The 26,211-nt window shown below is 39.7% G+C and overlaps 1 protein-coding gene across 5 annotated transcripts in view; it reads right to left on the bottom strand.

Annotated features, from left to right (window-relative positions):
- The window catches only part of LOC145507963 (guanylate-binding protein 7-like), a 34,120-nt gene extending 10,336 nt beyond the window's left edge, over nucleotides 1-23,784 (bottom strand). For 2 of the 5 annotated variants that reach the window (XM_081495514.1, XM_081495512.1), the window contains exons 1-7: nucleotides 23,686-23,784; nucleotides 17,227-17,422; nucleotides 13,928-14,055; nucleotides 4,204-4,313; nucleotides 3,803-3,999; nucleotides 1,965-2,210; nucleotides 601-881 (exon numbers count right to left, since the gene is read on the bottom strand). In XM_081495514.1, the coding sequence (XP_081351640.1) occupies nucleotides 601-881; nucleotides 1,965-2,210; nucleotides 3,803-3,999; nucleotides 4,204-4,313; nucleotides 13,928-14,055; nucleotides 17,227-17,416 (1,152 nt within the window). In that variant the 5' untranslated portion in view covers nucleotides 17,417-17,422; nucleotides 23,686-23,784. The remainder of the gene's footprint in view (nucleotides 1-600; nucleotides 882-1,964; nucleotides 2,211-3,802; nucleotides 4,000-4,203; nucleotides 4,314-13,927; nucleotides 14,056-17,226; nucleotides 17,423-23,685) is intronic. The other 3 variants (XM_081495516.1, XM_081495515.1, XM_081495517.1) reach the window with 2 other exon arrangements.
- Nucleotides 23,785-26,211: the final 2,427 nt, after the last annotated feature.

Raw genomic sequence — 26,211 nt, 5'->3', positions numbered from 1 at the left:
GTATCTTCTGGGCTCTAGTCCTCATTTGGCTAAAATAAAACTCTTTTCTTATCCTGAGAAAAATTGTTTACTGATTATTCTTGGTGATATTGCTAAACCCATTTGAACCTTGTTTCTGTTTTCAGCTTGCTGTACTCTGAGCACATCACCCATACACACCCTGCACTGGCGTGTGACCTGAAAAAGTGTGAGCTAATAACTGTGTGTTGCTTTAAGCACCAAAGCACAGGGTAATAATTTGTTTATAGTAGAAAATAAAGAGGCCAGTTTTTAGGAAAAAAGAAGGAGAGTAGCCTGTAGAGTCCTGTCATTCACAAGAATCCAAACTCCTTTTACAATGAGAAGCATATGAATAGAAGGAGCCTAAGAACATTTCTCATCCTCTGCAGAGGACAGGATGGTTGGATGGCATCCCCTACTCAGTGGACATGAATTTGAGCAAACTCCAGGACGTAGTGGAGGACAGAGGAGCCGGGCGGGTTGCAGTCCGTGGGATCGGAAAGAGTCGGACACTACTGAGCTAGTACTGAACAACAGCAACAACAAAGCACATTTCTAGAACAGCAGGAATCAGGAAGGATATATTTTAGGCCACATTACCACAAGCTTCTTCTGGAAATCCCGATTTTCATCCTTGAAGGAGCGCTCCATGAAGATGGCAATGGCTTCCTTCTCACAGGCTGTGTGCACCTCCAGCAGCTCCTGCAGCGTGTCTGTAGGGAGCCTCAGTCGCTGGGCCATCTGCTCACTGTAGTGGTCAGCTGCCTTCTGCACAGCTGCTGAGTTCTCCAGCTGGGCCAGGGCTGTCACTGCATTCTCCAAACAGGGAACTGATCCACTGTTGATGGCATTTACGTAGGCCTCCACCAGAGGCCCCAGCCCTGAATAATATATTATATTGTGTTGTCCAGAAAGTTCATTTAGATTTTCCCATAAGATGCTACAGAAAAATCCAAACAAACTTTTTGGCCAAGTCAATATTTTGGAAATAGAATGTTTTCATTCATTTTATGAACCTTGGATCAGTAGCCTAAAAATCACTAAAATTTTATTGAGCTTGAAATTTTCTTTTCTTCTCTTTCTTCTCCTCATCTTCATATCCTTCTCCTTTTTCTTCTATAATTTTCTTATAATAACACCAGTGTCTCCTATTCACACTCTTTTATGGTTCTCAATTCATCACAATACAATATTAACTGAACGACCTCAACAGTATGTCCAAAGTTCTCCTGGAACACTTTTCCCATTGTAGCAAAATACAGAGAACTTATATATGTAAATAAATTGTGTATTTTGTGGGTACTATTTCCAAATGAAAATGCAGTGCCCCATGTAAAAATATCATCAAGAATTTCCAGACAGTGACAAAAACATTAAAACAGACAGGGCACATCTCAGCACAGAGCAACGTGAGACTGCTCAGGTAGCCTGTGCATGAAGCCAGCTCTGTTTATAAGACTGTATTTACATTTGTTTCTCAGACTTTCAATGAGTTTACATGGATTCATGGTGTACTACGTATTTTCTGATTCATGTGAATTCACAGAATAACTTGTATATCCTCACTAGAAACACTTATCCACCGGATGGCTCATCATAATGAATATTTGTATCCTTAACATACCTTCAATATAATATTGGGTTGGCCAAAAAGTTCGTTTGGGTTTTTCCATAACATCTTACTGAAAAACCTGAAAGAACATTTTGGCCAGCCCCACAGTTTCGTGAGCTATGATAGTCTTCAAAAAACCCTCATATAGGGAAATTTTAATGAAGTAACATGCACTTCTATGTGGGGCATAAATATGTTTTTCCAAATTATATAGAGAAGACACAATTACTAAAAAAAAAAAAAAAAACACAATTATTGGCAATCGCAGAGGATATTCACAATTTCAACTCCACCACACATTCCTCACCCACACTGAATCACAGAGAGACATGATGTAGCAAAGGATGCTCACTTTTCCCGGTGACAGTGATTCCTTCTTTTAAGGTCTTGGTTTTTGCATAGGTATAGATATATGAACAGAAATCTTTTGATTGCTTCTGGAAATCCTCATCCAGTTGATTATCTGGCATTTCCTCAAGATGGAGTAATTGTTTTTTGTTACTTGCAGGACGGTCAAAGACGAAACACTTCCGTTTGGGAAAAAACTTCCTGATACACTCTCTGGGCAAGTTGAAATTTTGAATATGGGGACCTTTATCTGCAAAAGTGGAAAAAGAGCAATCACAGAAGCTACAGACTTCAGGTAAGGGGGCTGAGGACTTTCATTTCCAGGGATTTTTGTATCACTCTAATTCCTGTGCCTGTAAATCATTTTTAGTCTTATGGTAATCTACCATGGAAACTCTGTTTTCGTACTGAGCCAAGAGTGAAGAAAGTACTCCTGGGGAAGAAGAAGAAGCATCCATCCCAGCTGAAGAAACCTGTGATTGTTTTCCTCAGCCATTGTATAGTATGCCATGGATCAATTATTTATTAAATGAAGACCTCATACAGCTTATGGCAGAAACCCTGTCAGGGATTTATACAGACCTGCCAATGGACTTCCCTCATGGCTCAGATGGTAAAGTGTCTGCTTACAATGCAGGAGACCTGTGTTCAATCCCTGGGTCAGGAAGATCTCCTGGAGATGGAAATGACAACCTACTCCAGTACTCTTGCCTGGAAAATCGCATGGACGGAGAAGTGTGGTAGTTTACAGTCCATGGGGCCGCAAAGAGTCGGACACGACTGAGCGACTTCACTTTCTTTCACTTTCTTGAAAGATAAACTAATACAAATAATTGTCAGAAATACTTTTCTGATCTTACAGTCTCCATTTCAGATATGAAATGTGGGCTCAAAAGTAAAGAAATCATAGAAATAAGGATATTCACAGTATTTCTGGGAAAGAAACCACGCGGGAGACAAATGATACACAAGGCAGTAAAGTTTTACAAAATCAGAGTGAAAAAAATGCACATTCTATAAATATGTTTTGAGATTACTTTAGCATACACAATCTCATGGTAAGATTGGCCTAAATGAAACTAGGACACCTCATCAGTCTTTTGCATCATCTTCTGTTGGAAGTGACAGTATCATCCAGAGAGATTCTGGGCATATATCCACAGTTCAATAAATATTTATTGAAAAGGTAAATAAATGATTAAACAAACAAAATCAATATTTCTTCTAAGTACCACTCATTATTCTCTCTGCTAATTATAATCTGTTATAACTAATTTGTTATATAATATGAGCCATACTATGTAAGGCTCTAGAATAAAGAGTGTGACGTTAGGTGAAAGCATTTGAAGACATTTCACAGTCTCAGTGAAAGGACATAACAATGCTTTTCTTTGGAATTAGTTAAGGTATAAATAGTCTGTCTGTGAAGAATGTATCTTTATAAGATAGTAACATACACTGTGTGAAATGTATTTAAAAATTAATTATTTTCCTTACCTTATGATTCTGTATTTACTAATTTCAATTTGATGGGTTATATTTTTCAAATAGGAGAGGAGAAACACTTAATATGAAACACAGTATACGAGCCTTTCTTTTTCATGGTATTAATTTTTCTAAAGTCATTCGGTAGAATATTGGATTCTAAATTTCCTCTGTGAGCTTAAGTTCTGGTCACTGAGGTTTTCCCAGTGACAATAATGACTGAAGCCACCCACCAGTCATTCAACAAGTACCATTAGCATGGCCTCAAATCCAACTTTAAATCAAGTTCCGACATCAAGGGCTCTGTTGACCCCACCTCCCACTGAACTTCCTACCACCCTGGCCTTGCTCTGATACCTGGAATCAACTTCAAGGCATTCTCCAGGTACTCATCTTCAGTGATGGGGTTTCCATCTAACTCCAGCTGCAGCATGAAATCCCGCACAGTCCAAATAAAGTCTGGAAAGAAACTCACAAATTCGGCTGAATCCTCTACTTCATCAGAGCTGGGAGATGATTTGGTTCTGATCACCTCTGTTAATTCAGTCACAAAGCTGGGATCTTAGCTAAGGAAAAAGAAGTAGTCTCCAACACAGTTTCCAGATCTCACCTCAAAACAAGTTTTATCATCATTCCCTTTTGCCCCATTTTCCATCTTCATCAACTATAAGAATGAAGTCATGGGCAAGAAAAAACAGTGTCAGTTGCTATCCCCATAAACTCAGTGAAACATGGTGGTTCAGTTCCTGAAAGGATACTGCAGCTGCTGCAGGGCCTGATGGTTGATGCTGTTCATGCTGTTGTAAATAAAGGTGCTGCTCAGGAGCACGGCCAGGGCAAAGATCCACAAGTCATTCTCGGAGTCCTCCTAGAATATACGTTAGAGAGTGAGGACACTACTCCTCATGCTCTCATTCCGGTGTTCATTCACCATAACAGCTGTACTGTAACTCAGTTGTAAGGTAAAGAACTTAAATTTTCAAGACAATGATAAAGTCAAACTTTCTGGTATGGACATTTTCCCCTTCAAGTGCTTCAGTGTGATTAGCTATTAACAGAAGTGAATGACATCTTATATGTGGTTAAAATGTTTAATACAGTGTCTGGAATATACAAGTTGTACAATAGTAAGTGGGCAGTGATTACTTTGCAACTTTTTCTATATCACAATGTACATTAGAGACAGAAATACTATTTAATTAAATTCATCAACTGCTAACTATGCATCTAGATAGCACAAGATACTTATTTGCTTACTAGGATATAAAGGTCCACATGATAATCCCCACCCTAGAGAGATGGCTTTCTTGAGGGGCAGATATACATGGGAACATACAAATCTATCCACAATGATAAACAGACTGGTGTGGAACCAAATGTTGTACTGTAAAAAACAAAGAGGCAGCTCCCAAAAGACAGAAAAAAATACTCTGTGCATTCAGAGCCAGAATTAATTATGTCTGATAGTGACATGATGGGATTAGGTTGAAAGGAACTGGACTTTAAAAAACTGACAGAATGTGGATTTGTGGAGTTATAGGGAGTCTGCTGGTAGAAGGGCTCACAGAAGCTGATCACAATTGCCAGAAAGTGTGATCATATAGAGAAATTACAAGGTTATTTTATTTGACTGAAGTAGTTTTACCCATGTAGTAGTAGATGTTGAGGCTAAAAATGAGATTCGGAAGGTCATGAGTGACTTTGGAATTGATTATATATATACACTACAGAAATGGGCTTCCTGTCTGCCAATGCAGGGGACATGTGTTCAATCCCTGAGTCAGGAACATCCCCTAGAGAAGGAAATGGCAACCCACTCAAGTATTCTTGCCTGGGAAATCCCATGAACAGAGGACCCTGGCAGGCTACAGTCCATGGGGTCACAAAGAGTTGGACACGACTTAGTGACTGAGTACACATGCATACTACAGAGATACATGGCACACAGTGGGGCAGCAAGGAGTTCTGCTGTGCATAGCTGTGTGCAGTTTGTTGTGCTTTGGTTTATGTCAGATGAGGTTAGATAAAGGAAGAAGGCTATGCAAACTACAACCTATTACAAATCAGAGACCATCTTGGGTTGACTCTGATGTGATTACTGAATACATTAAATTTAGATTTTTAAATTCAGAATTTCTGAAAAGTTCATGCCCCAACTCTTTTCTGCAGTGATGAATGCCAAAGATTCAATGCTCCTACTTTCAATTTAGATGCAGATGAATATAAGTAAGGAGAAAAGACTAATTGCAACTAGTACTATAAAGACAAAATATCTAAAATTATCCCATTTACAATGCTTTTTCCAATCCTAAAGATAGGCAATGCCAAAGAATGCTCAAACTACCATACAACTGCACTCATCTCACACGCTAGCAATGTAATGCTCAAAATTCTCCAAGCCAGGCTTCAGCAATACTGAAGTGAACTGCGAACTTCCATATGTTCAAGCTGGTTTTAGAAAAGGCAGAGGAACCAGAGATCAAATTGCCAACATCCTCTGGATCACCGAAAAAGCGAGAGAGTTCAAAAAAAACATCTATTTCTGCTTTATTGACTATGCCAAAACCTTTGACCGTTTTGATCACAATAAACTGTGGAAAATTCTTCAAGAGATAGGAATACCAGACCACCTGACCTGCCTCTTGAGAAACCTGTATGGAGGTCAGGAAGCAACAGTTAGAACTGGACATGGAACAACAGACTGGTTCCAAATAGGAAAAGGAGTACGTCAAGGCTGTATATTGTCACCCTACTTATTTAACTTCTATGCAGAGTACATCATGAGAAACGCTGCGCTAGATGAAGCACAAGCTGGAATCAAGATTGCCGGGAGAAATATCAATAACCTCGGACATACATATGACACCACACTTATGGCAGAAAATTAAGAAAAACTAAAGAGCATCTTGATGAAAATGAAAGAGAAGAGTAAAAAAGTTGGCTTAAAGCTCAACATTCAGGAAACTAAGATCATGTCATCTGGTCCCATCACTTCATGGCAAATAGATGGGGAAACAGTGGAAACAGTGGCTGACTTTATTTTTCTGGGCTCTAAAATCACTCCAGACGGTGATTGCAGCCATGAAATTAAAAGACGCTTACTCCTTGGAAGGAAAGTTATGACCAACCTAGACAACATATTAAAAAGAAGAGACGTTACTTTGCCAACAAAGGTCCGTCTAGTCAAAGCTATGGTTTTTCCAATAGTCATGTATGGATGTGAGAGTTGGACTATAAAGAAAGCTGAGCATCGAAGAATTGATGCTTTTGAACTGTGGTGTTGGAAAAGACTCTTGAGAGTCCCTTGGACTGCAAGGAGATTCAACCAGTCCATCCTAAAGGAGATCAGTCCTGGGTGTTCATTGGAAGGACTGATGTTGAAGCTGAAACTCCAATACTTTGGCCACCTGATGCAAAGAGCTGACTCATTGGAAAAGACCCTGATGATGGGAAAGATTGAGAGCATGAGGAGAAGGGGCCAACAGAGGATGAGATGGTTGGATGGCATCACCAACACAATGGACATGGGTTTGGGTGGACCCAGAGAGTTGGTGATGGACAGGGAGGCCGGGTGTGCTGCAGTTCATGGGGTCGAAAGAGTCGGACATGACTGAGTGACTGAACTGAACTGAACAACGCTTTTATTGAAAATAGCTCACTTTTATATAGATGTCAGTGAAGAATTCACATACAACGCTCAGAACCTTGGAATAAAAAGTTCCTCTTACTTATGAAGCTTTTCTGGAGATTTTAAAAATAGATTATTCAGAGAAACTCTATTTCATGGTTTCTACCTACAACCCCACCAACTCTGCAGACCTCAAGTAGTAGAGCTCATTGTACCCATGGGTTTCAGCTTTCACCAGGATATTTTCCCAGACTTTAACAATAGGGATAAGTTGTCACTTTTTGTAACCATGGTTCCTCATATTGATAACAGTGAATATTTCTTATTCCCCCAATTGAGCTCTGGGCCTTTAACTCAATCACTGTGATATCTGTTGCACTTAACAAAAAGCCTGGGATTCAGAATTTTTTATATTAATATTTGTTAACTTGTATCTTAATAAATACTAATATTTGTTAACGTGTATCTTTCACCTCAGTGTTAAAAATGAGAAGAGCAAACCATAATAACCAAACTATTGATCTTATTATAGAGTAAATTCAAGGGAAGGGATTTAGCTTCATTATTCATAATTGGATTTACACTTTACAGAAACAAGTCATTAAAGTTGAATGAGTTGGAAAGTAAATTCAAAAGTAAGTGGAGTATCAAGAGTAAAGAAGAGGACTCTGGTTCAAGATGGCAGAGTAGAAGTATATGCTCATCTCCTCCTGAGAGAGCACCAAAATTGCAACTAGCTGTTGAACAGTTATGGACAGGAGGATGTCAGAACCCACCAAAAAAAGATACCCCATATCCAAAGACAAATAAGAAGCTACAATGAAATGGTAGATGGGGTGCAATCATGATAAAATCAAATCCCATACCCACTCAGTGGGAGACCCACAAACTGGAGAACAGTAATACCAAAGAAGCTTTCCCACTCTTGTGAAGGTTCTGAGCCCCACATCAGGCTTCCCAGCCTAGGGATCTGGCAAAGGGACTGGGAATCCCTAGGAAATCTGACTTTGAAGGCCAGCAGGATTTGATGATTAGAGGAATTCCACAGGACTGGGGGAAACCGAGACTCCACTCTTGGAGGGCACAAACAAAATCTTGTGTACACCAAGACTCAGGGAAAAGGAGTAGTGACCCCAAAGGAGATTGAAACAGACCTATCTGCTGGTATTGGAGGGTCTCCTGTGGAGGCGTGAGTCAGCTCACCCCAGGGATGGTGGCCCTGGCAGCAGTAGTCCTGGAAAGTGCACCATGGTGCGTTAACCCTATCATAGAGCCCATAGACCATGGCCCTAGGTCATCTCAGGCCAAGCAACTAATAAGGAGCAGATAATAGGATTAAAGCTTAACTGAGCATAGTCCTGCCCACCAGAGCAAGACCCAGTTTTTCCCACCGCCAGTCCCTCCCACCAGGAACCTTACACAAGCTTCTTAGTCTCATCCACCAGAGAGCAGACAGAAGTAAGAAGAATCATAATCCCACAGCAGCTAGAATATAAATCACATTACAGGAAGTTAATCAGAAGTAAAAAAGCACAGAGTTACGTCCCAGATGAAGGAACAAGATAAAACCCTAGAAAAACAACTAAATGAAGTGGAGATAGGCAACTTTCCAGAAAAATAATTCAGAATAATGATAATGTGGATGATCCAGGATCTCAGAAACAGAATGAAGAATATGCAATAAATGCTGGCCAAAGACCTAGAAAAACTAAAGAACAAACAAACAGAGATGAACAATACACCAGAAGGAATCAGTAGCAGAATAACTGAGGCAGATGAACAGATAAGTGACCCGCAGGAGAGAATGTTGAAAATCACTGCTGCAGAAGAGAATATAGAAAAAAGAATGACATTAAAAAAAAAAAAAGAATGAAGACAGACTAGGAGACCTCTGGGGCAACACTGAATATATCAACATTCACATTATAGTGGTCCCAGAAGGAGAAGAAAGAGAAAAAGGATCTGAGAAAATATTTGAAGAGATAATAGCTGAAACTTCCCCTAACATGAGAAAGAAAATAGTCAGCTAAGTCCAGGAAGCCCAGAGAGTCCCAGGCAGGATAAAGCCAAGGAGAAACACACCGAGACACATAGTACTTAAACTGACAAAAATTAAAGACAAAGATAAAATATTAAAAGCAACAGGAGAAAAATGACAAATAAGATACAAGGGAGCTTCCATTAGGTTGTCAGCTGATTTCCCAACAGAAACTCTACAAGCCAGAAGGGAATGACACAATATATTCCAAGTGATGAAAGGTGAGAACCAATAAACAAGAATACCCAGCAAGACTCTCATTCAGATATGATGAAGAAATCAAATGCTTTCAGACAAGCCAAAAATTAAGAGAATTCAGCACCACCAATCCAGTTTTGTTTGTTGTTCAGCAAAAGCAACAGTTGCTTGGTAGTCTCCAACTCTGCAACCCCATGGACTGCAGCATGCCAGACTTCCCTGTCCTTCACTGTCTCCCAGAGTTTGCTCAAACTCATGTCCCTTGAATCGGTGATGCCATCCAACCATCTCATCCTCTTTTGTCCCCTTCTCCTCCTGCTTTCAATCTTTCCCAGCATCAGGGTCTTTTCCAATGAGTCAGCTTTTTGCATCAGGTGATCAAAGTATTAAACCTTCAGCTTGAGCATTAGTCCTTCCAAAGTATATTCAGGATTGATTTCCTTTAGGATTGACTGGTTTGATCTCCTTGCAGTCCCAGGGACTCTCAAGAGTCTTCTCCAACACCACAGGTCAAAAGCATCAGTTCTTTGGTGCTCAGCCTTTTTTATGGTCCAGCTGTCACATCCATACATGACTACTGGAAAAACTATAGCTTTTACTAGATGGACCTTTGTCAGCAGAGTGATGTCTGTGTTCTTTAATACGCTGCCTAGGTTTGTCACATATTTTCTTCCAAGGAACAAGCATCTTTTAATTTCATGGCTGCAGTCACCTTCTGCAGTGATTTTGGAGCCCAGAAAAATGAAGTCTGTCATTGTTTCTATTGTTTCCCCATCTATTTCCCATGAAGTGATGGGACCAGATGCCATAATCTTCATTTTTTGAATGTTGAATTTTAAGCCAATTTTTTCACTCTTCTCTTTCACTTTCATCAAGAGGCTGTTTAGTTCCTCTTTGCTTTCTGCCATGCCATAAGGGTGGCATCATCAGTGTATCTGAGGTTATTGATATTTCTTCTGGAAATCTTGATTCCAGCTTGTGCTTCATCCAGCCTGGCATTTCTCATGATGTACTCTGCATATAAGTTAAATAAGCAGGGTGACAATATGCAGCCTTGACGTACTTCTTCCAAGTTTGAACCAGTCCATTGTTCCATGTCCAGTACTAATTGTTTCTTCTTGTCCTGCATACAGGTTTCTCAGGAGGCAAGTAAGGTGATCTGGTATTCCCATCTCTTGAAGATATTTCCACAGTTTGTTGTGATCCACACAGTCAAAGGCTTTAGCGTAGCCAATGAAGCAAAAGTAGATGTTTTTCTGGAATTCCCTTGCTTTTTCTATGATACAACGGATGTTGACATTTGATCTCTAGTTCCTCTGCCTTTTCTAAATTCAGCTTGTACATCTGGAAGTTCACAGTTCATGTACTGTTGAAGCCTAGCTTGAAGGATTTTGAGCATTACCTTGCTAGCAGTTGAGTGCAATTGTGTGATAGTTTGAACATTCTTTGGCATTGCCCTTCTTTGGGACTGGAATAAAAACTGATCTTTTCTAGCCCTGTGGCCACTGCTGAGTTTCCAAGTTTGCTTATGTTTTGAGTGCAGCACTTTAATAGCATCATCTTTTAGGATTTGAAACAGCTCAACTGAAATTCCATCACCTCCACTAGCTTTGTTTGAAGTAATGCTTCCTAAAGTCTACTTGACTTCACACTCCAGGATGTCTGGCTCTAGGTGAGCGATCACACGATTGTGATTATCTGGGTCATTAAGACCTTTTTTGTGTATTTCTTCTGTGTATTCTTGCCACCTCTTCTTCTTCTTTTTTTTTTTTAACCAGTTTGAATTGTGATTTTACTAATTTGCTCTTTTGCCTAATTTTTTTTTTCTTTTTTTTTCTTTTTTTTTTTTATAAATTTATTTATTTTAGTTGGGGGCTAATTACTTTACAATATTGTAATAGTTTTTGCCATACATTGACATGAATCAGCCATGGGTTTACATGTGTTCCCCTTCCTGGACCCCCCACCCACCGCCCTCCCCATCCCATCCCTCTGGGTCATCCCATTGCCACGGCCCTGAGCCCTTGTCTCATGCATCGAACATGGAATGGTGTTCTGTTTCACATATGATAATATACATGTTTCAATGCTATTCTCCCAGAACGTCCCACCCTCACCTTCTCCCTCAGAGTCCATAAAATTGTTCTATGCATCTGTGTCTCTTATTCTGTCTCGCATATAGGGTTATCGTTACCATCTTTCAAATTCCATATATATGCATTAGTATACTGTATTGTTGTTTTTCTTTCTGGCTTACTTCACTCTGTATAATGGGCTCCAGTTTCATCCATCTCAGTAGAACCGATTCAAATGTCTTTTTTTTAATGGCTGAGTAATATTCCATTGTGTATATGTACCACAGCTTCCTTATCCATTCGTCTGCTGATGGACATCTAGGTTGCTTCCATGTCCTGGCTATTGTAAACAGTGCTGCGATGAACATTGGGGTACACGCATCTCTTTCAATTCTGGTTTCCTCGGTGTATATGCCCAGCAGTGGGATTGCTGGGTCATATGGCAGTTCTATTCCCAGTTTTTTAAGGAATCTCCACACTGTTCTCCATAGTGGCTGTACTAGTTTGCATTCCCACCAACAGTGTAAGAGGGTTCCCTTTTCTCCACACCCTCTCCAGCATTTATTGCTTGTAGACTTTTGGATAGCAGCCATTCTGACTGGTGTGAAATGATACCTCATTGTGGTTTTGATTTGCATTTCTCTAATAATGAGTGATGTTGAGCATCTTTTCATGTGTTTGTTAGCCATCTGTATTTCTTCTTTGGAGAAATGTCTGTTTAGTTCTTTGGCCCATTTTTTGATTGGGTCGTTTATTTTTCTGGAATTCAGCTGCAGAAGTTGCTTGTATATTTTTGAGATTAATTGTTTGTCTGTTGCTTCGTTTGCTATTATTTTCTCCCATTCTGAAGGCTGTCTTTTCACCTTGCTTATAGTTTCCTTTGTTGTGCAAAAGCTTTTAATTTTAATTAGGACCCATTTGTTTATTTTTGCTTTTATTTCCAATATTCTGGGAGGCTGCCACCTCTTCTTAATATCTTCTGCTTCTGTTATGTCCATACTGTTTCTGTCGTTTATTGTGCCCATCGTTGCATGAAATGTTCCCTTGGTATCTCTAATTTTCTTGACGAGATCTCTAGTCTTTGCCATTCTATTGCTTTTGTATATATATGTATCTATATACCTAATATGTATAATATATATATATATATTTTAGAAAACTTAGAAATTTTTGTCTGGCTAAAAATTATGACATTTTGATTCCATTTGTTTGACTTAGTATAAATAGAGTCCTAGATTTCTAATTTATATTCACTCAAAACTTTGATATAGTTCTATGTATTTTGGCATCTAGTATTACTGCCAGAAGTCTGTGTGTGCTTTGTTGCTCAGTCGTTTCCAACTCTTAGCTACCCCATGCCTGCCAGACTCCTCTGTCCATGGAATTCTCCAGACCAGAATACTGGAGTGCGTAGCCATTCCCTTCTCCAGGATCTTTTTCGGATCCAGGGTTTGAACCCAGGTCTCCTGCATTACAGGCAGATTCTTTACTGTCTGAGTCACCAGGAAAGTTTATTATCTTAGTTATTTTTTAAAAAAGAAGTTTTTTGAATGAGGCTTGAAACTTCTAATCCAATTCTGAGAATATAAAGAAATATTATGTTGTAAAAATAATAGGAATTTAACATGTGATATAGTATTATTAACTAAAGTTCAGATTTTGTTCAAATTTCACAAAACTTTATGCTAGTGCCCCTTGTTTTCATACTTTATTCAAAACTCCACATTGTATTTAACTGCATTGAGGAGCTTCAGCTGCATGTAAAAAATTCTGGTAAATTCTCTTTTCATTTTTATTCTATTACAAATATCTCCTAGTCCTTGTTATGGCCTTTTGGATATACCCATCATTTAAAAGTGGACATTTAATTTCTAAACTCATGGAATTTTTAAAGTATCTTTGATATTAATTTCTCATTTTGATATCAATTTCTCATTTTGATAATAATTTCTCATTTAAATGCTTTCTACTCTGCAATCACCCTCTGTGTTTTTTTCAGCCTCCTAACTAAGTCAAATATCTCTCTTGGTAAATGTCATTCAGTGCACTTATAAGTATGTGGGTTATTTTAACATATCTTTTGATATTGGTCTCTAACATAATTCCACAATGATAAGAGAACAGAGTCTATGATTTCAAAACCTTTATACCATGACTCTTTTGCACCTGGTCTTATGTCCCTGGATAAGTTCCAGTGTCTCCTAGTTTATAATCTATGGGAACTTGGATAGAATTTGTATTCTACTGTTGCGTGAAAATTGTATAAATCTTAGTTATGTTGAATTGGTTCATAGTGCTTTTCAGGTCTACTATATCCTTCTCCTTCTTTGTATATTCATTCCATTAATTTTCAAGAGTTTGATATTGAAACTCCAACTAAAGTCTTAAGTTATCTACTTAAAATTAATTATAATATATAATGGTACTGTATGTGGCTTTCTTCTGTATTTTCCAGGTCTCCTGTAAATGTGTTATCATATTTTCACAATTTAAAAAATAAAAAAGAAAGCAGAAAAAAGAGTAAAGAAGATCCCCTGCCTTACCTTCTCCACACTGCCCAGGCCCTCAGTGTCCAGAAGGACCAGGGTGTGGCTCTCCTTGGAGGGGTGGGGCCCACACCACATCCAGATGCCTTTAGTTTCAGATCTCACTGTGGAACCCAGAGGGAAACCTGAGCAGAAAGAGAAGAAGCCAACACAGTAAGAGCAGAGAGTCCAGGCTGCCCAGGGGTTACTTTGGGTAAAATTGTTGAAATGTGAGTGCATGGCTGGGGGAAATGTGCTTTCATTTCAGCAAGGACTATCAGTTCAAATGTTTACACATGCTCAGGGCCTTCCTAAGAAATATTTCTTGTCCCCTATTCACCTCATAACATTAATGGCTCATACTGCGTCACATTCCAGAATTAATGTAAACTCTATTAACCTTTCTATTTTTATCAGTTCCATATCCTCCACTTTCTGATGGAGTCCCAACAGGGAGAGGTACCAGCAAGAGACTCGAAGTCAGGCACCTGTTCCCTTGGCTTCCACCCTGGTGAGCCATGATGTCCTAGTACCTCTGTTCCTCTGCCTTCGTCACATCTCCTTTCATTTAGCTGCATCCAGTAGTTCGGGTCTCTGTCACATTCTGGAGTCCACTCATTGCCTCTTCACCCTATAGGAATTATAAAGGCTCCCTGGCCATTGTTTCTGCCACCCTCTGAGCGCTTCTGCTTCCTTCAGAAAAATGGAGTGGTTCCTTTTGCTCTGCTTGGGCCCTTGTAATTGTCGCTCCATTTACAGTTACCTGTTAAGTGGATCATCTGTGTGCTTCCAGGTTCTGAACTAATACATTAGCTTTTTTTTTTTTTTTTTTTTTTTACATTAGCTTTTGTTAAATTATTTTGTCCCTCCTTGTTTTCCCTGTATTTTCCTCATTTTTGTTCTCTTCAAAAAATGATGAAATCTTTGTTCATTGACTTGGGTGGGGATAAAATAGTAGGGGATTAGAAAAGACCTGTGAGAATTGTTTGCCCTTCTTTCTAAGGCTTAAACCAACAGAAAGTGATTATGTGAGGTAATGGGCTTCCCTGTTAGCTCAGACGGTAAAGAATCTGCCTGCAATGCAGGAGACCTGGGTTAGATCCCTGGGTTGGGAAGATCCCCTGGAGAAGGGAATGACAACCCACTCCAGTATTCTTGCCTGAAGAATTCCATGGACAGAGGAGCCTGATGGGCTACAGTCCATGGATCACAGAGTCAGACAGGACTGAGCAACTAACACACATATGTGTAAGAAAGCAAATATATATCTTATCTATAGTCCAAGATTTTGACTGTCTGCCAGATGCCAATGCTCCCTTCTACTGAGAATAGAAATGGATATGATGAAATGCCTAGGGGAGCATGGCTTAGGCCATTCAGTTGCCATGGTCTGTGTATTCTGCTCTAGTGGGTATAAAACCTGAGATAATCTGCACTCTTCTACATCGTGATGGCATTTGACTGCTTTCTGATTAATACAGAGCAGTCTGAACTCCCAGTTCCCCCAGGGAGAAAGGCCAGGTATAACTGGAGTTCATCACTGTCAGTAACGTGAGGTAAAGGAGAGACAAAGAATCATAACAAGGTGACAGTAGTGAGCTGCTTCTGCTAGCGAACTTTGACTGGGCGCCAGTTTTGCTTGTTTGTTTGTTTTTGTTCTTCCTGTCGTTTAATTGCAACAGTAGAGCCACAATTCAAGTTCTTTAAAACATAACCAGGTGAAGGATTTCCTTAATAATGGAAATCACCTCCTTATTACCTGATGTTATCTTGAATAAAATAAAAAGGAATATTGTTGAAACACCTTGACTGTTGACTGATAACATTTCTTAGAGTTCTCAAATCGTTAATCACCAAAAAACATGACCTATTAATTATTTTAGCCTGGCAAAGAAAAAGTGCCCTCCCCTGACTAGTTGTCAAGAATTCTCTAAAAGACAGACAAATATAAAATGTTTTATTTGAGGCCAATGGGAGGCTGTAAAGCAAAAAGAAAGAGGAAGATAGGAAGAAATCTATCTACGAGTACTACTTACTTGTAGTGAGGCAAATAATGTGCAACTGTACAGACACCAAATCAGCCAAAGCTAAAAAAAGTCTTAGCAAACTTTTATGAAGATGTAGAGAATTCCAGTTACTGCTAATATGCACAAAAATTGCACATAAAACTTGAAAAACTGTTTGATATTATCTTGAAAGCCTGAAAACATATGGACTCCATGACCCAGCAATGGCACTTAGGAGTATATCAAACAAGGGTGGCTAGTGTACACATGCACCAGGATATAGATAAAAGAATATTCACAACAGTGAACCCGTAAAAATTGGAGCTACAAATAATACCAGTGTTCATCAGCAATGAGTGAATAAATAAATTTTTCTATCCTCTGTCAATAGCATACTCTACAGTGGTGACTATATATGAATTATAGATATGTACAACAAACTAGATGACCCTCATAAACTTCTTGTTGAGCTAAAGAAGCAAGATCCCCATGATTATTACAATGTAACTCCTTTTGTATTAAGTTTGCGCAATGCTTAACAAATGCAGAAACATAATATAAAGCCATTTTTGAAAAGGAAGAATGAAAGAATGCACCATGGAAGTCAAAACATTGGTGAGATCTAGTGAAGGTATGAGAGGTCATGATTTGGGCTTTTGGGTGTTGAAGTATTTCTTGATCTGTGTAGTGATTACACAGATAATCACTTTAGGTTTATCAACTTTATTGTATGTGTATATATATACATATATATATATGTCTTATGCACTGTTCCATATGTTTTATAGTTACGATAATAGAAAAGACTAAGTAGAGAAACAGGGGTATAATTTACCAAAGTTTGGAAATAAGGAAATTAAATGAAGCAAAAAAAAATACGGATGGTAGCCCCATTGAGAAATGGGAGTTTTAGGAATTCATCTGTCTGTATTTCTTTACATCCCTTCTAAAAAACAGAGCGTGTTGAACAACATTTGTGTGCTATTTGAAATAACCCTGTGGTTTAGGGCAAAAGTGATGAAGGAGAAAGGAAGGGAGTAATTTTTGAAGATGAACCCTTGAGAAGATGGCAGTGGATAGGAATGGGACAAATAAGGCGGACATTTTGATAGGTCTGTGAACTCTCCATTACTGGATAAAAGAGTGAACTCTGTGGAGAGACAGGTTTGGAGTTACAAACTCAGTGGTGAGAATTAAGAAGTTGTTTTCAGTGGGGGGAGTTAGGCTCTTCCTTAACATGGCACTAGAAGAGGATGATCAGCAGCCTGTGTTATCACTGTTTCCCAGCAAATGGTCCTGAACAATACTCACCATGGTTCTGTTCCGCCAGGCGGTTCATCAGGTAGGACTTTCCTGTCCGATACAGCCCTACAATGGCCACCACCACCAGAGGCTGAGATATCTGGTCTAGAATCTTCAGTGCTTCAGGATTTACTGATAGTTTATTTTTCTGGTTTTCTACTAGACAGATGGGGTCCATTTTGATAGATCCAGACGCCATGGGAATCTGTAACCCAGAGGAACAACTCAGTAGACTATAAGATCTGGTAGTCATCTCTCACAGTCCTCATCAGCCTTCTGCTTGTGGAACTTATATATTCATTCTCCATGCTTTGCATGTTTCTAAAAGGTAAGTATTTAGCCAACCTGTGTCAAGGCCTGTACAGGTAAATTATGGAAATTATCTTATTGATCTTTAAATGAGCTCTAAAACAACCTTGCCCACATGAGCCATATAGTGAACAGAATGAGAAAACAAAGTATTGATGATGGAACCTTGAAAATACTAACATTTTGGGGGTAAGTAGAGGCAGATGGGACATGAAGGAGATGAGGAGTGATCAGAGATGATTTCTGGAGTGTCAGAATGATTTGGTCACTTATTAATTGTACAAATATTCACTGAGAAACTACCATGTGCTGAACATCATTCTAGGGGCTCAGTATCAAACTGAAGAAAATGGATACAAATCTCTGCCTCACGGTACTCTATTCCAGTGGAGGAAACAGATAATACAGAAAGTAAAACCAACATACATATATGTAAGGCCTGTACATGTTCAGCCATGTCCAAATCTTTGCCACCCCATGGACTGTAGCTTGCTAAGGTTCTCTGTCCTTGGGATTTTCCAGGCAAGAATACTGGAGTGGATTGCCACTTACTACTCCAGGGGATCTTCCCAACCCAGGGATCAAACCCATGTCTCCTACATTGGTAGACAGATTCTTTACCACTGAGCCACCTGGGAAGCCTTACATGTACATGAGAGGGTAGTAAAGTATCAGAAGGAAATGAGCAAGCAATGGTCTATGGAACACTGGGGGTTGAATTTATGTAGAGAGTATCCAGGGAAAACCTTGACAATAAAGGAAAGATGAAGGTGATCAGTGTCCTCATCCTTTGATGAGGACAGACAGATGCAGGGAATCAGAGGGAGCAGGAACAGGCTGGAAAAGGAGGGACCGTGAGAGAAAGAAATTGAGATAAAGAATGCATCTTTCTCTCAAACAAAACACAACAGAATTTAAAGTACCTACACAATGTTGTCCATGTAAGAATTAATTTATTAACAGAAATTATAAGACATTTCTTAAGCAGATAGAGAAGAGAAGCAAGCAACCAGGGTGTTGTAAGATCTGCCTAGATATGTCAGAGTCTCACATCTGGGCTAGCTTCTACTTTAAATAATTTCATTACAATGGTAAGGTGTTTCATGATCTCAAGAGACAGACAGCAGTAGCAGTCAGAGAGCTTGGATTGTCCCTTTATTTTCTCAAAGACAATACTAAGCAACGTCCACGTGTTGCCATACTTTATGAACTGTGTGATGACTGGGAAGATTAATTTTTCTGTGCCTCAAGTTTCTCTTCTGTAAAGTGGTGACATGAAAAGTAAAGATCAATCTGTCATTAAGGCTGTTGTTGTTCAGTTGCTAAGTTGTGTCCAACTACAGCTTGCTAGGCTTCCTTGTCCTTCACTATCACCCAGAGTTTGTTCAAAATGATATCCAGCGAGTCAATGCTATCTAACCATTTCATCCTCTATCATTCCTTCTCCTCCTGCCCTCAATCTTTCCCAGCATCAGGGTCTTTTCTAGTCGGCATTTTGCATCAGGTGCCCAAAGTATTGGAGCTTCAGCTTCAGCTTCAGCTTCAGCATCAGTCCTTCCAATGAATATTCAGGGTTGATTTCCTTTAGGATTGACTGGTTTGATCTCCTTGTAGTACAAGGGACTCTCAAGAGTCTTCTCCAGCACCATGATTTGAAAGCATAAATTTTTTGGCACTCAGTCTTCTTTATGGTCCAACTCTCACATCCATACATGACTACTGAAAAAACCATAGCTTTGACTATACACACCTTTGTTGGCAAAGTGACGTCTCTGCTTTTTAATATGTTGTCTAGGTTGTCATAGCTTTCCTTCCAAAAAGCAAGTGTTTTTTAATTTCATGGCGGCAGTCACCATTTGCAGTGATTTTAGAGCCCATGAAAATAAAATCTGTCACTGCTTCAACTGGATGCCATGATCTTAGTTTTCTGAATGTTGAGTTTTAAGTCAGCTTTTTCACTCTCCTCTTTCACCCTCATCAAGAGACTCTTTAGTTCCTCTTCAATTTCTGCCATTAGAGTGGTATCATCTGCATATCTGAGGCTGTTGATATTTCTCCTGGCAATCTTGATTCTAGCTTGTGATTCATCCAAACCAGCATTTTGCATGATGTACTCCACATATACATTATTAATAAATACGCAGGATGTCAATATAAAGCCTTGTCATCCTTCTTTCCCAATTTTGAACCAGTCCATTGTTCCATGTCTGGTTCTAACTGTTGCTTCTTGACTTGCATACAGGTTTCTCAGGAGGCATCTAAGGTGGTCTGATATTCACGTCTCTTGAAGAATTTTTCACGGTTTGTTATGATCCACACAGTCAAAGGCTTTAGCATAGTCAATAAAGCAGAAGTAGATTTTTTTTGGAATTCTCTTGCTTTTTCTATGATCCAACAGATGTTGGCAATTTGATCCCAGGTTCTTTTCCCTTTTCTAAATCTAGCTTGTACATCTGGAAGTTCTCAGTTCATGTACAGCTGAAGCCAAGCTTGAAGGATTTTGAGCATTACCTTGCTAGTATGTGAAATGAGAGCGACTGGACGGTAGTTTGAGCATTCTTTGGCATTGCCCTTCTTTTGGATTGGAATGAAAACTGACTTTTTCCAGTCCTGGGGCCACTGCTGATATACTGAGTGCAGCACTTTAATAACATCATCTTTTAGGATTTGAAATAGCTCAGCTGGAATTCCATCACTTCCACTAACTTTGTTTGTAGTAATGCTTCCTAAGGCCCACTTGACTTCACACTCCAGGATATCTGACTCTGGATGGAGTGATCACTCACGTGATTATCTGGGTCATTCAGTTTTTTTGCGTGTAGGTCTTCTGTGTATTCTCGACACCTCTTCTTAATGTCTTCTGCTTCTGTTATGTCCTTTTTGTTTCTATCCTTAATTGTGCTCATCTTTGCATGAAATGATTCTCTCGATATCTCCAATTTTCTTGAAGAAATCTCTAGTCTTTACCATTCTGTTGTTTTACTCTATTTCTTTGCATTGTTTACTTAAGAAGGCCTTTTTATTTCTCCTTGTTATTCTCCGAAACTGCATTCAGTTGGGTTTATCTTTTCCTTTCTCCCTTGCCTTTCACGTCTTTTCTCAGCTAATTGTAAGTCCTCCTCAGACAACCACTTTGCTTTCTTGTATTTTTTTTTTGGGGGGGGGATTGTTTTTTTCATTGCCTCCTGTACAATGTTATGAATCTGTCCATAGCTCTTCAAGTACTCTATCAGATCTAATTCTTTGAATCTATTTATCACCTCCAGTGTATAATCAAGGGCTTCCCTCGTAGTGCAGTCAGTAAAGAATCTGCCTGCAATGCAGAAGATCTGCATTCAATTTCTGGGTTGGGAAGATCCCCTGGAGAAGGAATTGGCAACCCACTCTAGTATTCTTGCCTGGAGAATAATCCCATGCGCAGAGGAGCCTGGCAGGCTACAGTCCATAGGGTCACAAACCAAACCAAAACCAATGTATGATCATAAGGGATTTTATTTAAGTCATACTTAATGGACTAGCAGTTTTCGCTACTTTCTTCAATTTAAGCCTTATTTTTTTCAATAAATAGCTCACGATCTGAGCCACAGTCAGCTCTAGGTCTTGTTTTTGCTGACTGTATAGAGCTCCTCCAATCTGGGCTGCAAAGAATACAATCAGTCTGATTTCGGTATTGACTATCTGGAGATGTCCCTTCACCATGACAAAGCTGTGATCCATGTGGGGTATTGGGGTCATTAGGAGGATTACATATCTCATAATGCTTACAATACTCTTAAAGTTATACAAGCACATAGTCAATCCTATATAATTTTACAACTGAGTGTCTCTGAAGACTGGGAGGGTAATTTCTGAATGAAAGTGGAGAGTTGGCTTTGGCCTGAAAAAGTGACACTTCCTTCCCTGGTTGCAGCAGTGGGAGGACACAGCCCAAGAGGAAGATGAACAGGCTGGGAGGCCCAGCAGTAACAGCTGAGAGGGAGAACAGCCATGGGGGAAGAGTCAGGCTGGAGGAGCTGAAAGCTGCCCTGAGGTGTCCAAGTACAGGTTCTGGAGTTGGGCTGCCAGGGTTCAAACCTGAGGGTTCAAGTCACTTATTGTCTGTTGAAACCTTGAAAAAGGAACTTACCTGCAAAGCCTCCATTTTCTTACCAGTGTTATAGGAAAAACAGTAATTCCTGCCTGATTCATTACTATACAGATGGTAAGATGTAAATTCTCAGAAAAATTTTAAAACTTTTCCTGCATTAATGTACCTCTTCAACAGTAAATAAGTTGGACAATATGTTATAATGTGTTGGTGCATTCTGTAAGTTGCAATTTGCCAAGAAATATAAGTTATCTAAAATCTTTCAGTCAGGAAAAAACATGAATTTGTTCAAAAGAATTCGTCTCTAAAATTTCCCCTTCTCTCGCTCTCTCTCTCTTTTTTTTTTTTTTCTATAGTGGATTGGGAGCAGAGATGGAGGAGTAAAATGACCTTTTACTGTTGTGTTAGGTGAAAATTAATAAAAGGAAACGTCACTCAAATGGAATCAGCAGGCCAGAAAGAAGAGCTGTCACACAGTACCACTGGAGATCAATTATGAGAAGAATTGTCAATCACAAACCCCAAGGAAAAAATCTTCAACAGGAGATTCTCCAGTGAGAGTCCCCAACAGGAAAAGTTGTACCTCATATCTCCTGGAAGAACCCAGGAGTAACCCAGCAACCCAGCCAAGGAAAAAGGGTCATTACCTTGAACTCTCACTTTTCTCCAATGGACTTTCTTTTAAAACAGTCTTTCCTAACTTACGACTTTTCTCTATAAAATAAGAGAGAGAAACTTTCTCTTTTTCTTGGTTGGATTTGCCCCACGTCTTTTGCTATAGTTTGCTTGTCCCAAATGACAATTCCCGGGCTATTCCTGAGTAAACTCATTTTTACTTGAAAAATAACTATTTTTAAGGTGAACAGTTTTAAGCAACAGGAATAGTAGCATTCACTTCTGAGTCAGAATATTGATAAAGCTTTGGTAGGAGTCCATAAGTTAACCGTGTATTTTTTTTTAATTAAAAACATTCTGAGGTGTCTAAACCAAGAAACTTCAAAACTAAATAACTAGAATGAAATAGTGTTACTAGATGGCAGAAGATGATGAACAGTTTCCAATGGTTACTATTCAGTAGAGTTATCTGAAGTGATAGTTAAAAGTACCCCACACTCTGTATTTTCAGCAAGTATCAGAAGTTATCAGAGGCAGTATTTGTATGGGCCAGGTATTAAAAAAAAAAAAATGCATGGTAAATAAACACGATTAGGCTTACAGTTAGTATTTTTTTATATTAAGAGTGACATTGAATTATTTCAAATACTACAGTTTTGTAATATTCACAATATTGAATGTTTAGAAAAAAAAATAATCCACTGGTAATCTGTTAGGATTTAAATTGTCTGTGGACTACCACCAGTGCCCAGTGGGGTGCAGTCATGATGGAGGGGGCTGGAGGAAGAGACTGCACCCAGGGCTTCCATGAGAGGGCTGTGAGTTTGGGCCGTCAGTCCTAAAAAGGACTTCAGCCCCTTTTTCTCAGACGATGAAGCATACTCTCATCCTTGTCCCATGCCAGACTTTTTGCTCCAGCCCTGCTTAGGGAGTTCCCTTGGACAAAAAGGAGATCAAACCGGTCAATCCTAAAGGAATTCAATCCTGAATATTCATTGGAAGGACTGTTGCTGAAGCTAAAGCTCCAATACTTTGGCCACCTGATGTGAAGAGCCAACATATCGGAAAAGACCCTGATGCTGAGAAAGATTGAGGGCAGAAGCAGAAGGGGTGACAGGATGAAATGGTTTAATGGCATCATGGACTCAATGGACGTGAGTTTGAGCAAGCTCCAGGATGTAGAAGAGGTAGTGGAGGCTGGGGTGCTGCACCCCATGGGGTCACAGAGAGTCGGACACCATCTTAGCAGCTGAACAACAGCAACTGCTACATGCTCCAGAAGGAACACAGCATCAGGGTGACATGCCTCAAAACCAACCGACTCTGAGCTGCTTGAGCAATGCTCTGACCCCACGGCACCATCCTCTCCTCCCCTCTCCCAGGATGGGGCCTGCACTGGGGATTTTATTGCCATTATTTAACAGAAGAATGCTTGGAAAGTCAAACTTAAAACTTACTTGGAGCAGGTGCTGTAGCTGGGAGTCAAGTCAGCTGCTCTGGATCGCCCCTAGGGCTCCTCTTGCCTCTGGCTCCTCTGGAAACCGACTCTTAAATTCAGAAGCTGAAAAGCCAGTTGTTTATTAAAAGTCATCTGGTACGGGTGGGGTTTATGAGAATCGAAACTGAAAGAATAGAAGGACTTGTATTTTTTTTTCCTTTCCTGCAGGCAGAAACCTGGGTGCATTCCAGGAAAGCCAGGGAGACAAGGGTTCCTCCCCGCCTGGCTGGGTAAACCCAACTTCGCCCCTCTTCCACAGGTGACTTAGGTATTCCTGATCCCATAGTGATCGGGACCCAAATAATGGTAGGATGAGAGTTCAACAGCCTGTCTCTCAGGGGTGTTTTTGTGAAACAAGAGGTTTGTTTATTAATTTTTCTTCAGTTGAAAAGTCTTTCATTTGTTCATTTTTCTCTTTCCTTTTTAAAAAAGTATTTTCTTTTTAACTCGGTGATTTCTTTCCTCACTGGAGAAGGAACTGGCACCCCACTCCAGTGTTTTTCCTGCAGAATTCCATGGACAGAGGAACCTGTGTATTAAATCCTTGATTTTATAGCCCAGAAATATCCACTTTTTTTTTTTTTTTCTGTTCTTTTACTAAGGTGGATCCACCTTTGGGGTTTGGGGGTTGATTCAGATTTCTTCCATTCTTTTCTGTATCTTAAGGTGTTGTACTAACCTAAAAGTTAAAAGCTTGGCCGCTGCTATTAGGGAACCAAGTTCTTTTGCCCAAGGAGCTACAAGCCAAAACACTGAGACACCCAGGTTTACAGCAGAGGCAACCCAGTAAGGAGGCAAGAGAATAAGTCTCAGGTCTGTCTCCCAGGAGGACAGGTGCTTAGAATATTAACAGAAGAAAGAAGCAGAATAGTCTTAGGCCTTAGAGAAAGGTGATTGGTGGTAAGGAAAAGTGAGATAATTGGTGTTCTGTGCAAGTTTATCTTGGTTACATGCTTCTCCATGGGACATGTGCAAATAAGAGGATTTGGTGTGAAACAGGTTGGTGAATTTTGGGCTGTGATGACAGTGGGTCACCTATGGGACAAGCAGGTCTCTTCTGCACAGATTCTGATGAGCTGTATTGGTTTGACCTCGTATCAGCCAGTTTTGTTGCATTACAATAGGAGTTTTCAAACAACCTGTTCCCTTATCTGCTGTTCTGTAAAAGGAGCTCAAGAATTTCACTTAGTCACCAGTTTCTGTTACAGGTTTTTAACCCTGTGAATCAGGGTTTGGCTATCCCATCTGTATTTCAGATGGCAATGAGGAGAAAGGAAGGAGAGGCAGAATGTAGTCTCAAAGTTCCATGGCCAAGACTCCCCAGGAGCAAGTGCTTTGGCACATATTCCCTATGCGGACTTCTCTAGCTGCAAAACCAGCTAGAAAAGTATTAAAATCCTTAGTCAGATTGCCATATGCTTATTTTGTAAAATAGAATGGTACCATATTTGGAGCTGCAGAGCGTGTTGTAACTCTAAAGGTGTATGTGACAATATCAGGGACAGATTTTTCTAGAATTCTGAGACTATCCTGGATAGATTCAAGACTTGAATCCAAGCTGGGAAAACTACTGTGGCCCTGTAATTTCTGAGCCACCAAGATTGATTTAGGGGGAGATTGGGCATATGACCTAAAACCGATAAAGTTAATCATTTCTCAGTTACCTGGATCCAAGAAATTTCTTTTTTTTCTCTCTTGCTCTTGGTCTTGTTCTGTCTCTCTGGATCTCCTCTCTTCTGTTTGCATCAACTTTTTGTTGTTGTCAGTGAGGATATAACGATGTGTGTTTCTAGATGAAGACTGTAAGGCCACTTAGATATGTTTGGCTCTGGAACATGATATATACTATTACCAAAGTATCTACAAGTGTCATATGAAAACAGATTATAGTGTGTGTGAGTAATATATATAGCAGCATATAAAAATAGACTTTAAGAGCAAAAATGCCTGTCTATAGGCATGCAGAAAATTGAAGAAAATTTCAGCTTTATAGAAGACATAATATTGTTGTATTTGTATGTACCTTGTGGCTCAGCTGGTAAAGAATCCACCTGCAATCCGGGAGACCTGGGTTTGACCCCTGGGTGGGAAAGGTCCCCTGGAGAAGGGAAAGGCTACCCACTCCAGTATTCTAGCCTGCAGAATTCCATGGACTATACAGTCCATGGGGTCGCAAAGAGTTGGACACGACTGAGCGACTTTCACTTTCATTTTATAATATAGCTTCCAATAAATTGAGAAATGGCAGAACTGAAAGAATAGGGAAAGTCACAATTTTAAGGACACACTTATCCCACTTCAGTAATTAATTGATAGAACAAACACACAAAATCAGTAATGGTGTTAAAGACTTGAAGTGAAGTGAAGTGAAGTGTTAGTCGCTCAGTCGTGTCTGAGTCTTTGCAACTCTATGGACTGTAACCCATCAGGCTCCTCTGTCCATGGAATTCTTCAGGCAAGAATACTGGTGTGGGTTGTCACTTTC

Source organism: Giraffa tippelskirchi, chromosome 5 (genome assembly GCF_054371585.1).
Source record: "Giraffa tippelskirchi isolate mGirTip1 chromosome 5, T2T-mGirTip1v1.2.pri, whole genome shotgun sequence".
Lineage (NCBI taxonomy): Eukaryota > Metazoa > Chordata > Mammalia > Artiodactyla > Giraffidae > Giraffa > Giraffa tippelskirchi.
Note: the sequence above shows the minus strand (reverse complement) of the source record. Positions and strands in the feature narration are given on the sequence as shown.